At 54.6% G+C, this 12607-nt stretch overlaps 7 protein-coding genes across 7 annotated transcripts; 4 read left to right on the forward strand and 3 right to left on the reverse strand.

Moving 5' to 3' along the window:
- Positions 1–1437: 1437 nt before the first annotated feature.
- ipp1 (inorganic diphosphatase IPP1) lies at positions 1438–2544 on the forward strand (the record flags this gene model as incomplete). The annotated part of the gene is made up of 5 exons (XM_025720817.1): positions 1438–1614; positions 1695–1814; positions 1871–2214; positions 2264–2353; positions 2406–2544. 5 exons carry the CDS (start codon positions 1438–1440, stop codon positions 2542–2544), a joined length of 870 nt encoding a protein of 289 aa, XP_025577253.1.
- A 191-nt stretch (positions 2545–2735) lies between these two features.
- On the reverse strand, positions 2736–3570 carry BO80DRAFT_463164 (mitochondrial 54S ribosomal mL53 protein). Its single transcript, XM_025722572.1, has 2 exons — positions 3444–3570; positions 2736–3386 (listed from the first exon to the last, which is right to left on the reverse strand). Exon 2 carries the CDS (start codon positions 3362–3364, stop codon positions 3044–3046), a length of 321 nt encoding a protein of 106 aa, XP_025577254.1. The 5' UTR covers positions 3365–3386; positions 3444–3570; the 3' UTR covers positions 2736–3043.
- Positions 3571–3708: 138 nt separating this feature from the next.
- On the forward strand, positions 3709–7068 carry BO80DRAFT_402709 (putative protein transport membrane glycoprotein Sec20). Its single transcript, XM_025717616.1, has 7 exons — positions 3709–4238; positions 4305–4552; positions 4600–5171; positions 5485–5579; positions 5632–5710; positions 5761–6561; positions 6609–7068. The coding sequence occupies exons 1-7, from the start codon at positions 3925–3927 to the stop codon at positions 6771–6773; spliced, it is 2274 nt and encodes a 757-aa protein (XP_025577255.1). The 5' UTR covers positions 3709–3924; the 3' UTR covers positions 6774–7068.
- Positions 7069–7179: 111 nt separating this feature from the next.
- BO80DRAFT_500709 (4-nitrophenylphosphatase) lies at positions 7180–8627 on the forward strand. Its single transcript, XM_025724249.1, has 5 exons — positions 7180–7394; positions 7464–7485; positions 7566–7634; positions 7685–7776; positions 7825–8627. The coding sequence occupies exons 1-5, from the start codon at positions 7290–7292 to the stop codon at positions 8491–8493; spliced, it is 957 nt and encodes a 318-aa protein (XP_025577256.1). The 5' UTR covers positions 7180–7289; the 3' UTR covers positions 8494–8627.
- BO80DRAFT_423387 (uncharacterized protein) lies at positions 8328–9957 on the reverse strand. Its single transcript, XM_025719046.1, has one exon. It carries the CDS (start codon positions 9927–9929, stop codon positions 8634–8636), a length of 1296 nt encoding a protein of 431 aa, XP_025577257.1. The 5' UTR covers positions 9930–9957; the 3' UTR covers positions 8328–8633.
- Positions 9958–10053: 96 nt separating this feature from the next.
- On the forward strand, positions 10054–11245 carry BO80DRAFT_423388 (ATP-dependent Clp protease proteolytic subunit). The gene is made up of 4 exons (XM_025719047.1): positions 10054–10295; positions 10346–10364; positions 10430–10455; positions 10505–11245. The coding sequence occupies exons 1-4, from the start codon at positions 10137–10139 to the stop codon at positions 11039–11041; spliced, it is 741 nt and encodes a 246-aa protein (XP_025577258.1). The 5' UTR covers positions 10054–10136; the 3' UTR covers positions 11042–11245.
- Positions 11246–11332: 87 nt separating this feature from the next.
- On the reverse strand, positions 11333–12521 carry BO80DRAFT_402722 (DSC4 family protein; the record flags this gene model as incomplete). Its single annotated transcript, XM_025717617.1, has 2 exons — positions 12205–12521; positions 11333–12092 (listed from the first exon to the last, which is right to left on the reverse strand). Exons 1-2 carry the CDS (start codon positions 12417–12419, stop codon positions 11333–11335), a joined length of 975 nt encoding a protein of 324 aa, XP_025577259.1. The 5' UTR covers positions 12420–12521.
- Positions 12522–12607: the final 86 nt, after the last annotated feature.

The raw sequence follows: 12607 nt of genomic DNA on the forward strand, positions 1-12607 counted from the left end.
GGTGGTGTTCCTTCAAGGTCCAGAGTCACATGATAACTACTGACGAACATGAAGATGCCAGTCACTAGAGCTAGGATCACGTGAGACTATCACCAACATTCTCTGCAAAATTCTTGATCGACCGTTCAGAATGGTGATCTCTGTGAATTACCCTTTTAGGAAATCATCTCGACCTCACGTACTATTTATCTAGAGAACACCATGCTCCGCATCTGGCAGTGCCCTGGTGGTTACTACGGCTTTTGGTCACATGGTGGTTTGCCTTTTCGGTTCTGGCGATGTTGCAATGGAATGTTACTTCCACTTTGCTCCGTCCGGGTACCTGCCAAGGCCGATGATATGACAGGTGTCTGGACGAGAAAATGATGCGACAGGCAGAGACACTTCAGATCCAGAGTTTTTGGGTGTAGTTAACTGATATGGCAGATGAGGTTTGGATGTCATATACATTCCCGCGGCAATAGTACTGCGCGCATCTTCTATAAAATCTAGCTCTAAAGCAGCTCCAGTTACGGAGTATAGCATAGCACGAATTACCTATGTAACTCTCGTTGGCTACTACGATCGATGTCGCAATCGTTAACCAGTCAGAGAACAGAGACAGCACCAGCCAGGGTAGTAGTGGAACGCCATCGGTGGGGAGTCCATCCAGGACCAGTAATTCTGCGCCGAAGAGTCTCAGAGCTGGGTTGGATGCCAACTAAGATGAAGGGAAAGCAGGTCGACAATTGGACTACCTGGAGTGGATGACAGATCCCCTGCCTAGTACTTACGTACTCTGCCTGATCGGGTGTAATGCGAATAGTCTCACCTTCAAGTCGATATAGCCATACTGAGTTGATGTTAGCCATGGAGGCATCCCCAGCGATGGGGAAGTGCAGGAGCAAAAAGGAATAGTTGAGCCCGAGGCTGCCCTCTGCTGGGTCTTTTTCCCGACCGATTTTCCTTCCCGACCGTGCGAGTCCCATCGATCCCATCCCTTTTTATACCGCGTCTCTCGAGCGGATTCCCACTCTGCCAGGTTGCCAATTGAACCAATCCATACGGGGATAGCCTCTGCCAGCTTCAATGATCCCGAGGATCCGTAGCAGTAGCCGCCACTGCACCGCCGTGACGACGAGAGTCCGAGTTGGAGGCTGCGGCGTGAATCCATTGAGCCGGCCACCCACCGCCTGTCCGATCCTCACGCGTACTGGCTGTTCGCCCGTCCTTCGCACATCCGCAACGCTGGCTCCCCCCACCAAGCAAGCCCCCCCTCCTTCCTCCCTCCCTCCCTCTTCCTCCCCTCTCCTTTCCTCTCTCCCCCCCTCCTCTCCAGCTTTGTCTCCTTTGTCCTCTTCCACTCGAGTTGATCGTTCGGTTTCGTCCGCTTCAACCCGTGCAGCTCTTCTTTCGAGACACTTTACCACATCCGCTGCCCCGCCGCAATCGCCCACCATGTCGTACACCGTCCGCAAGATCGGCCAGGCCAACACCCTGGAGCACCGTGTCTACATCGAGAAGGATGGCCAGCCCGTCTCCCCCTTCCACGATATCCCCCTCTATGCCAACGAGCAGAAGACCATCCTCAACATGGTCGTTGAGATCCCCCGCTGGACCAACGCCAAGCAGGAGGTACGGGCGTCCGAAAAACACACCCCGCGGATGGCGACTGGCCTTGTCCCGTGGCATCGATATACTGATTTGCGACCCAGATCTCCAAGGAGGAGTTCCTCAACCCCATCAAGCAGGATGTGAAGAAGGGCAAGCTCCGTTACGTCCGCAACTGCTTCCCCCACAAGGGTTACCTCTGGAACTACGGTGCCTTCCCCCAGGTATGTGTCGAGTGCCACGTCAAATTTTGTATTCCCCGCACTGACCGTCAGCGTAGACCTGGGAAGACCCCAACTCCATCCACCCCGAGACCAAGGCCAAGGGTGACAACGACCCGCTCGACGTTTGCGAGATCGGTGAGCTCGTTGGCTACCCCGGTCAGGTCAAGCAGGTCAAGGTCCTCGGTGTGATGGCTCTCCTCGATGAGGAGGAGACCGACTGGAAGGTCATTGTCATCGACATCAACGACCCCCTGGCTCCTAAGCTTAACGACGTTGAGGACGTTGAGCGCCACCTCCCTGGTCTCCTCCGTGCCACCAACGAGTGGTTCCGTATCTACAAGATCCCCGACGGAAAGCCCGAGAACCAGTTCGCCTTCTCCGGCGAGTGCAAGAACAAGAAGTGCGTGGCTGCCTTGCATACTTTCCTTTGTATTTATGCTAACGGGTAGCCTCAGGTACGCTTTCGACGTCATCCGCGAGTGCGCCGATGCCTGGGAGAAGCTCATCTCCGGCAAGTCCCCTCGTGGCGAGATCAGCATGTAAGTGTCTTGGATTCTTAGCCAGCGAATACAGTTACTGACTGAAGAATAGTGCCACCTCCGTCGCCGAGGGTGTCGAGCGTGCTGACGCCGGTAAGATCGCCGCCCTTCCTAAGGGCGAGAACCTTCCTCCTGCCCCTATTGACGGCAGTGTCGACAAGTGGTTCTTCATCTCTGGAGCTGCTGTGTAAATTTATCCCTAGCTTAAAATAAAATACCACCACCTGCGGGTGACCTGTTCATATAACTGCTGTGCTTGATGGTAGTGTACCAGGGGTCGCCAGTTGACTGGCACGTAATTCTTGTATAAACGCACTCGCTCACTGGCTGGCCCGATTCTACAAAGTATAGAGTACCAAGAAATACTAAGATGGCACAACATGGCAAAAACGGAGTATCACTCAATGGCTAATATATACACATACACATAGAGAACATGATAGTACAGATAGACCGACATGGCAGCCGCTCAGGACCACCTTACCACCCACCATGTGCCATAAACAGCACCGAACCCGTCCCAGAAACCCATCAATCCCGCCGTCGTCTCGAATCGGCCCGGCAAACAACCCCAAAGCCCACCGAAGCCAAGCCGTGCCATGCCATGCCATGCCACGCCATGCTTCACAAGCTCGCATCGTCTAAATCGCAAACACAGAAAAAGAACAAAAACACCCCAAATGTATACGATCAAGACTTCAGCGCCTCCTCCCTGGCAATCGCACGCCCGACACGGGCAATCTCCTCAATAACATCCCCGACCTTCATCTGACGCTTGCCGACCTCGATCTTCAATTCCTTGCCATTCTTGAAGCCTATCGTCAGCTCGGGTTCTTGCGTCGAGTGGCGCGGGAGCTGGGTGACTTTGATATCGATGTGGCCGGAGCTGGAGGCCGGGGTGGTGGTGGGGTTGCGGAGCAGAGAGAGGATGAGACGACAGGGACGGGCGGAGCGGACGAAGGGGTTGAAGGTTGTGCGGAAGGTGGCGATTGTTGAGAGGGGGATGGTCATTTTGGTGGTGCTTTGTAGAGGGCTTTTTTGAGGGTTAGTTATGGGATTCGTGGATGGGGTTTGGGAGGGAGGGACTTACCTTGGGGGTTGGGGGTTTAGAGCAAGAGGGATAGAGTGAGTTAGATCAATTGATCGCGACAGGGTATCGTGTAATGGCGTGGATTATTAGTGAATGGGATCGATCGTGACCGGAGAAAATAATCACCTTTACTGATGGTGAGTCTCTAAAGCGGATGCGCGGCGGCGGTCCTTCCTTGGGTGTTTGTCTGTGATGCAAACAGGGATGGATCGATCGTATTGTACGGAGTACTGATAGGTGTAGGCCTCAGGAACGGTACCGGAAGCGATGACGCTGTAAAGTAACTTAGTTGCGGACAGATCGGCCGTCTCCGTTTCGCTCTCCTCTTGGTTCTTTCCCCTCATTTATTATTCTCTATTAGCTTGTTATTAGTGATTTGCTCCGCGGGATGCTGGAGTGAGGTGGGTTTTTCTGAATATATCTATTTGATCCACTACGCTCGACGATACCATTGCAAATCACCTCGTTCATATCACGCAACATGGCCTCCATCTTGGATCTGCAAGTGCGCTTAAAGGAGCTTTCGGCTGCTCTGGCACAAATACAGCCGCTGGTTTCTCGGTTGAAGAGCTTTACGACGGCTGTGGGGCAGGGAGATCAGGCTCGGTTGGAATTGGGAACGGAGATACATACTCGGCTGAAAGAGGCGGAGGAGCAATTGGAGTTGCTGAAGGTGGAGGTGGAGGGCTTGGAGACGGGGTCGGATCCCAGACGGAAGGGTCTGGATAATGAGAAGGAGTCGGAGAGAGAGCGGATTGTTGCTTTGGCAGGTCGGTTGGCAGAGGATTTGAAGAAGTAGGTGGATTGCTGTGCGCTGCTCGTCTTGCTCTGAATTTCATACTGATGGGTGGCCTACTGCAGAACGAGAGGAGAGTTCCGTACCGCACAGTTACAAGCGAAGCGGAATGCTGAAGTTGCCCGGCGCAAAGAGCGAGAATTGCTGTTTACGAGGTCACAAAGTGCCGAGAGGAAGAAACAGTCGACTGAGAAGTTGACTCAGGATGATATTGTGGTGAATGCGTCGAATGATGTTACGGCTGCGCTGAGACGGACGCATCAGTTGATGCAGGCGGAGCTTTCGCGGAGCCAGTTCGCGCAGGAGACATTAGGTGGGTGTTCCCTTGTGCTATGGGTGGAAAGTGGCTAATCAGGATAGAACAATCGACTGCTGCCATCTCTTCTTTGTCGGAATCCTACACCGACCTTGATTCCCTTATTTCGTCGTCGCGGAATCTCATCGGCTCGCTGCTTCGTTCGCAAAAGTCCGATACGTGGTACCTCGAGACGGCTTTCTACATATTAATTGGCACGATTGTTTGGCTTGTTTTCCGGCGGATATTGTATGGTCCCTTGTGGTGGCTGGTCTGGCTTCCATTGCGACTATTTGCGCGCTTTACATTTGGGATTCTGGGAGCAGTCGGAATTACGAGCAAGGCCGTCCAGGCTTCTGCGTCTGCGACGGTGGTGGAATATGTGCCACAAGAGACGCCGATAGTTGAACCAAAGGTGGAACCCAACGTTCAAAGCGCTGACAGTGAAGCTGTCTGGGACCAAATTCCAGTTACGGACGAGGCCGAAGAGGACCGCTTGATTGATGAGATCGGCGAAATGGCGGAGCAAAGTGAGAAGCAGGAGGAGACGAATATTGATGACATCTCCGAAGAGGAAAGACAGAGACAGGCGGAGCTGCCTCGGAATCCCAAGAAGAGGATGTTCGAGGCTACGGATGTACCACAGCAGAAGGACGAACTATAGGTAGCTTCACTAATGTCTGATGATACTGCCAAGTGCATGGGATGTTTCCCACCTTAATAAGCTACAAATGACCCATGTAGACACTAGACAGAGATCTGCCTCGGCCTCGATGCCGAACAATAAAGGGCTTGGCGCCATCGCGTATCACGTGGAGACGCGTCCCGACACGCTCTTCCGCCGCCGTGTCTAGAGCTCCGAGTCGCATCCGCTATACCGTTGACACCATTGTTCAAGCCTGTGTTGCTCTTGAATACCTAGCATGGCTGCCAACTTCTTCAGCAACAAGGCCCGGGCTGCGGCAGCAGCAGCGGGTACTTCCAAGCCGAAGCCCACAGATAGCAAGGAAGAGCAATCCCGTCAACAGCCATGGGTTGAGAAATAGTATGCCTGCCTACGGAGAAGCTGCATGATATTCGAGCTGACATCCATAAAGCCGACCGAAGACCCTCGATGATGTCGCCGCTCAAGACCACACAACAAAAGTCCTCCAACGAACGTTACAAGCTTCTAACGTACGATCCCATCGCTAGTCAGATCATGAACTACGTTCTAACGGACCCAGCTCCCCCATATGCTCTTCTACGGCCCCCCAGGTACCGGTAAAACATCAACCATCCTCGCCCTCGCCAAGTCCCTCTTCGGACCCTCCCTCTACCGCTCCCGCATCCTCGAGTTGAACGCTTCCGACGAACGTGGTATCGGCATCGTGCGTGACAAGATCAAGAACTTCGCTCGTGCTCAGTTGAGCCAGTCTACGGGCATGGATGCGGAATACCTGGCCCAATACCCGTGTCCGCCGTTCAAGATCATCATTCTCGACGAAGCAGATAGTATGACGCAGGATGCGCAGTCCGCGCTTCGTCGTACAATGGAGCAGTACAGTCGCATTACTCGGTTCTGTTTGGTTTGCAACTACGTCACTCGCATTATTGAACCGCTGGCTAGTCGATGCAGCAAGTTCCGGTTCAAGTCGCTAGATAACACGGCAGCTGGGGATCGATTGGAGCAGATTGCCAAGTTGGAGAATCTGAGGCTGGAGGATGGGGTCGTGGAGAAGTTGATTGCTTGCAGTGAGGGTGATTTGCGACGGGCGATTACGTACATGCAGAGTGCGGCTAAGTTGGTTGGGACTGGTGCTGGTGGGAAGGATGGGGATGAGGATGAGAAGATGGTTGATGAGGGGTCGGAGGTTGTTACTGTCCGGACTATTGAGGAGATTGCTGGTGTGGTTCCGGAAAGTGTGCTGGATTCATTGGTTCAGGCGATGCAACCGAAGAAGATTGGCTCTTCTTATGAGGCTATCGCGAAGGTGGTGACGGATATCATTGCGGATGGATGGAGTGCGACGCAGCTTCTTTTGCAGGTATGTGGGTTGGTGCTTAGTATGTGGATTAATGCTAACCTGGGCAGTTGTATCGACGGGTGGTGTTCAACGATGCGATTCCTGACATCCAGAAGAACAAGATCGTCATGGTGTTCTCGGAGATGGACAGACGTCTGGTTGATGGTGCAGACGAGCACCTGTCTATCTTGGACGTGGCTCTCAAGATCTCTGGGATCCTGGGTGGAGCTTAGCAGACAGGCTGATGAGGACCTGAGACTCCTATTACTCTACTCCATAAGCAGTACAATCCGCCGAGACCTCGGCAGGGCATGGAAGGACCGGTGGATGGCCACATCCCAGTAAGATCAGAGGAGGCTAGTTCACCGAAGGCCATGCGGAATCCCCGCCAGTTGAGCTGTCTACATACAGTTCGACCAAGCTACCAGTGCCACAGGATAGCGAAGTGCTCGATTCAATTCTGTGGCTGGTTGGGCGGAGTTGGATTTACGACTGTATGAGATTTAATGAATGTGCAAAAGCATCACCACCACCCATAGTCTAATGTCCACCAGTCACCGTAGGGCTTGTATATCCGCCTCGGCCCCTCACGTGCGGCCCGCTCGCTCTGCTCACCGAGCGCCGGATTGCAGTGCGCCGCTTCACTTTACTTCTCCCAGTCTTTCCTCAGTCAATTCGTTCGTTCTTTGTTTCTGCACCTAGAGCTGGTTGTGTATTTCCGCAATAGAGACAAGATCTAGAAGGCTACCATGGCTACCTCCGCCCCCGCCTCCGAATACCCCGCGTCCACGCATTCTCCCCGCTATCTGACCGGCGACGGCGCTGGCATCCGGGAATTCATTGACAAGTTTGATGTGAGTCATACCAGTCCTCCATCCTGTACCTGGAGGAGTGGAGCGCAGAATGGCTAATTCCAGCACCAGGTCTTCCTCTTCGACTGCGATGGTTTGTGACCTCCTCCATCCACCACCTCCGCGCTTCGCCGACGACCTATACACCGGAATACTAACATGATCTCTACTCAGGCGTCCTCTGGTCGGGCGACCATGTCTTCCCTGGCACCAACGAGACCCTTGAGATGCTGCGTAGCAAAGGTCCGCTCCCTCACATCACCTACCAGCCTCACCACTAACCACCAAACCAGGCAAACAAGTCGTCTTCGTAACCAACAACAGCACCAAATCGCGCGCCGACTACAACAAGAAACTCACCTCCCTAGGAATCCCCAGCACAACCGTACGCCCCCTCCTCCCCCTCCCTCCATCCCCCTCTAACCCCCCACAGGAAGAAATCTTCTCCTCCTCCTACAGCGCCTCCATCTACATCTCCCGCATCCTCACCCTCCCTCCCACCAAACGCAAAGTCTTCGTGATCGGCGAAACCGGCATCGAACAAGAGCTCCAATCCGAGAACGTGCCCTTCATCGGAGGCACCGACCCCTCCTACCGCCGAGACATCACCCCCGAAGACTACAAAGCCATCGCCGCGGGCTCCTCCGACCTCCTCGACCCCGAAGTCGGCGTCGTCCTCGTCGGCCTCGACTTCCACATCAACTACTTCAAACTGGCCCTGGCGTACCACTATATCCGTCGCGGCGCGGTCTTCCTGGCTACGAATATCGACTCGACGTTGCCGAACTCCGGGACGTTGTTTCCGGGGGCTGGGTCGATGAGCGCACCCCTGATTATGATGTTGGGGAAGGAGCCGGTGTCTCTGGGGAAGCCGAATCAGGCGATGATGGATGCGATTGAGGGCAAGTTTCGCTTTGATCGGAGTAGGGCGTGTATGGTGGGGGATCGGGTCAATACGGATATTCGGTTTGGGATTGAGGGGAGGCTTGGGGGGACGTTGGGCGTTTTGACGGGCGTTAGTAGTAAGGAGGAGTTTGTTGGGGGGGAGGTCAGACCGTCGGTTTATTTGGATAAGTTGGCGGATTTGTTGGAGTGTGAGTGAGGTGGACTTATTCTGTTGAGGGTGGAGAATATGTGGGTGGTATGAAAGGGAGGTCTGATAGATATCATTACATGTAGGTAGTTTGTTCGAGATACCATAGAACACATACATACTGCTTAGTATACATATACAATGACGGCTCACATGAGATAGTTCGTCCTCCATATGCTCTTCAGTTTGAAAGCCATCGGCGCCGGCTCCAGCACAGGATCATCCCGAATGAAGCCCCGAAGCTTCCACAAAGCCAGCATCGCATCCACCGTCGCCTGATTATCCGGCCGAAACAGCAACGCCGTATTCTCGAACCGTGGATGGTACTCCCTCAGCTCCTGCAGCTCTGCCTCGGAGAGCATGACCGTCAGATCGAACACGGGGGCCAGCCTCCTTTCCGTGGAGACATACACCTCATTCGGCATCCTAGGATACAAGCCCGTATATTTCCCGGGCTTGGCTTTCTTCCGATTCAACACCAGCACGGCACTACACTCCACCCGATGAAACGGCTCCATGCCGAACGTCCGTCGCGCCAGAAACCCCCGGCCATACCGCCTCATCGGAATCTCCGTCCACACCTTCCTCGTCTCGGCCCACTTCGCCGACTCATCCGTCGCAATTTTCAACCACTTTAACACATCCTGACGCATCATCCGCAACGTAAATTCCGGCATATCCTCCCGCCACAAGAGTCTGTCCTCGTCGCGCGCCGTCATCGGCCCCAATGGCTGCTTCCACCGATGCGGGATGAGTTTCGCGAGCGGCTGACGCTTCCGTCCGTGCTTCATGCTCCAGTATGTGTCGGTGACTGTGCGGAGGAGGGGGAGTCGGTCGACCATCCGGAGACTGAGGAGACGGAGACGGTGATCGCGCGGGACTGATTGGTTTTCTTGTTCGTACTCGAGTGGCGAAGACGAGGCGCTCGCTTGGAGCTTGTCGTCGAATAGGCCCGTGGGGAGAAGCCAGAGCTTCTCTGGGGCGTCGGGTCGTTGTAGACATCCCCATTCCGTGAGGAGGGCACGCGGCATACGCTCGCCGGTCAATTTGCATGCGCGAAGTGGTGATGCGAGGGCCTGCGCCCAGGGGTTTAGGTGGATGTCGGTTTCGGTGTAGTCGGGGCGACGTTTTCTTCGGTGGAGCTTGTCGTGGCCGGGGCGGGGGTTCGTGATTAGGGGGGATTGAGGGAGAAGCTCGGAGGGGCGAAAAGAGGACTCATTTTCCACTGCTTCTTCTTCTTGTTCTTGTTTCTGGGCGGGTTCTTGCGCGTCCGAGGGGGTGGAGGTGGAGGTTGATGGCTCGTCGGGGGTAGGGGTTGGTGATCCATCGGAGGAGGTGGAAAAGGTGCGGTATGCAGCCGGGTGCACGCCATTAGGGCGGAAGAGCTGGTGGAATACCTTCAGACGCCAGGTGGCGTATGACAGACGGTTATTGAGACACGCCATGGCGTGGGAAGGGGGGCGGAGGAGGAGGTGGAAGTGGTGAAGAAAGACAGTTCAAGTGCCGAGAGGAAAAAAGGCGGAGGTCGACATGCCGGACACGCTAAGTTGCGGGAGCTCCGACGCATCTCCATCTCCATCATCATCATCGCCTTCTCCTCTTCTCTCCTTCCTCTCTCTTTCACTCACCATTGACTTTACTGTTCTCACATCATGAACCCCATTCGTCCCCTCCAGCGATTAGGCCGCGTTGTCGGCCGACAATCTGTCGTCCCAGCGCTGTCGCGCAGCTTCACCAGCTCCGTTCCGTCGTTATCAAATGCACAGCCTCCGCGGGGCTGGACGCCGACGCCGTTTGTCACAGAGACTGTGGTAAGTCGGATACCTCCCTCTATAGTTGAAAACATACTAATGATTCCCAGGGAGGAGGCTGGCACACATGTACGCACCCCCAACAACACAACTACACCCACTGCGCAACTACCACCCAACTAACCACACCCCAGACGACATCTTCTCTCGCCTACTCAAGGTACATCCCTTTTCCAACCCCACCCCCAACACCCCCTAACATCCCCCAGGAACGAATCATCTGCCTAAACGGCGAAGTCGACGAAACCATGTCGGCCTCCATCGTCGCGCAACTCCTCTTCCTCGAAGCCGACAACCCCCAAAAGCCCATCCACCTATACATCAATTCCCCGGGGGGCTCCGTAACCGCCGGTCTCGCCATCTACGACACCATGACTTACATCGCATCCCCCGTGAGCACCATCTGCGTCGGCCAAGCAGCCTCCATGGGCTCCCTGCTCCTATGCGGCGGCCACCCCGGCAAACGCTTCTGTCTCCCGCACTCGTCGATCATGGTACATCAGCCCTCGGGCGGATACTTCGGACAGGCGAGTGATATTGCGATTCATGCGAAGGAGATTCTGCGCGTGCGCAGCCAGTTGAATAAGATTTATAAGCGGCATTTGACGGGCAAGAAGGAGATGACGTTGGAGGAGATTGAGAAGTTGATGGAGAGGGATTATTTTATGGGTGCCAAGGAGGCGTTGGAGATGGGTATTGTGGATGAGATTTTGGAGAGGAGGGTGGGCGAGGAGGGGAAGGTGTAGGGCAGGTTGGTGGGATACCCTTTGTCTTTTTGTTCTGTCGGTTGGGTTGGGTTGGGTTGTGCTTGGGGATAGGTATGGTATGATATGGTATGGCTGTCGGTCTTGGTGTAGTTATTATCAATATCCCTGTGATGACTTATGGCTATAATGGAGGTATAGGTAGGATTGACATACAGTATCATCAGCAATTAGATTGAAATCGCGACTCCTATGCGTACAAGCCATGTATCCATCATAAATAGTAAATATGTACAAATCCCCTCCAGTCTACAACCATCATTACATTCACCACTACGACTCCGTCGTCGCAATCCTCTCCATCCGGCCATCCGGCCCAACCCGAATCCCAAACCGCTCTCTCAAAAACGCCGCCGTCTGATCCGAAGGCACATACGGCGTCGACCGTCGCGCCGCCGCAGGACTATACCGCCACTGATCGCGAACCAGATCCACCAAGCCCACATCCATGATGACCGCCTGGCCCGACACAAACGTATCCATCGGATGCGCGTCCCTGCCAGCACCCTCCTCCGGATCAGCCAACAACTCCGTCCTCTCTCCATCACCCATATCCCCCATCTCAATCCCTTCCCTAACCTCATCCCCCCCCTCCCCCCGCTCCTCCAAATCATGATCCCGATCCCGATCCCGATCCTGATCTTCACTCGACCCCCCCTCCTCCTCCACCACCACCGCCGTCCCCGCCCCCGCACCGCCCCTCTCCTCCACAATCCTCACCCTCTCCACAATCAACCCCAACATAACCAAATCAAGCCCCAACACCAACACATCCAAAAACAGCAACCGAGCCAACGGAATCGGCGCCTTCTGGCCAATGAAATCGATCAAGAGTCCGCCGTGGAGGTATCCGCGCGTCGCTTCGCCGGCTTCCGGCCGCGTGAAGAAATGGTGGAAGAGCATGCAGAAGAAATTACTGCCGAGGATGGCGGTGATGAAGGGTTGGTTGCGGGTTGGTTCGAAGGGGGGGGATTTGGGGGTGAAGAAGATGAGTTGGATGATGGCGCGGAGGGAGAGGAGGGTTATTGAGCAGCTGGTTTTATTGGCAGTAGGGTTAGTATTGGCATTGATTTTGTTAATGGGTAGTGGGGAGATGGTATAAAATGGTTTATCTGGGAGATTAGGTTAAGGGTTGGTGGACGCACTCCATATAATACAAAATCGAAAGCTCGCAATAAATTAATATATCCAGGTCGCGGAGGAGACGATCAATAAAGGCGACTTTCGCGGCCGTTTGTACCTTTTTTAGGCGGGCCGTGAGGTCGGCATTGTGGCTGGGAGCATGGGTCTCGCCATAGGGGATGATGCCGGACACGTCAGCGATGTATTCCGCATCACGATAGACGTCCGGTGTGGTCATAGAGGGTCATGGGGGCATGGATGGCGGATGGGCGTGGCGAGGAAGAATATCAGGGGCGCCGTTGCAGATAAGGAGAGTGGTGTTGGGTGGTGGAGATGGGGGGAGGTGGAGAGATGGAGATGGAGATGATGGCCGATGATGCGGATCAGGTGCCGCGGACTTTTCTCGGCCCGAACTATCCGGGGTGA

This window comes from Aspergillus ibericus (genome assembly GCF_003184845.1).
Source record: "Aspergillus ibericus CBS 121593 unplaced genomic scaffold BO80scaffold_11, whole genome shotgun sequence".
Classification (NCBI taxonomy): domain Eukaryota; kingdom Fungi; phylum Ascomycota; class Eurotiomycetes; order Eurotiales; family Aspergillaceae; genus Aspergillus; species Aspergillus ibericus.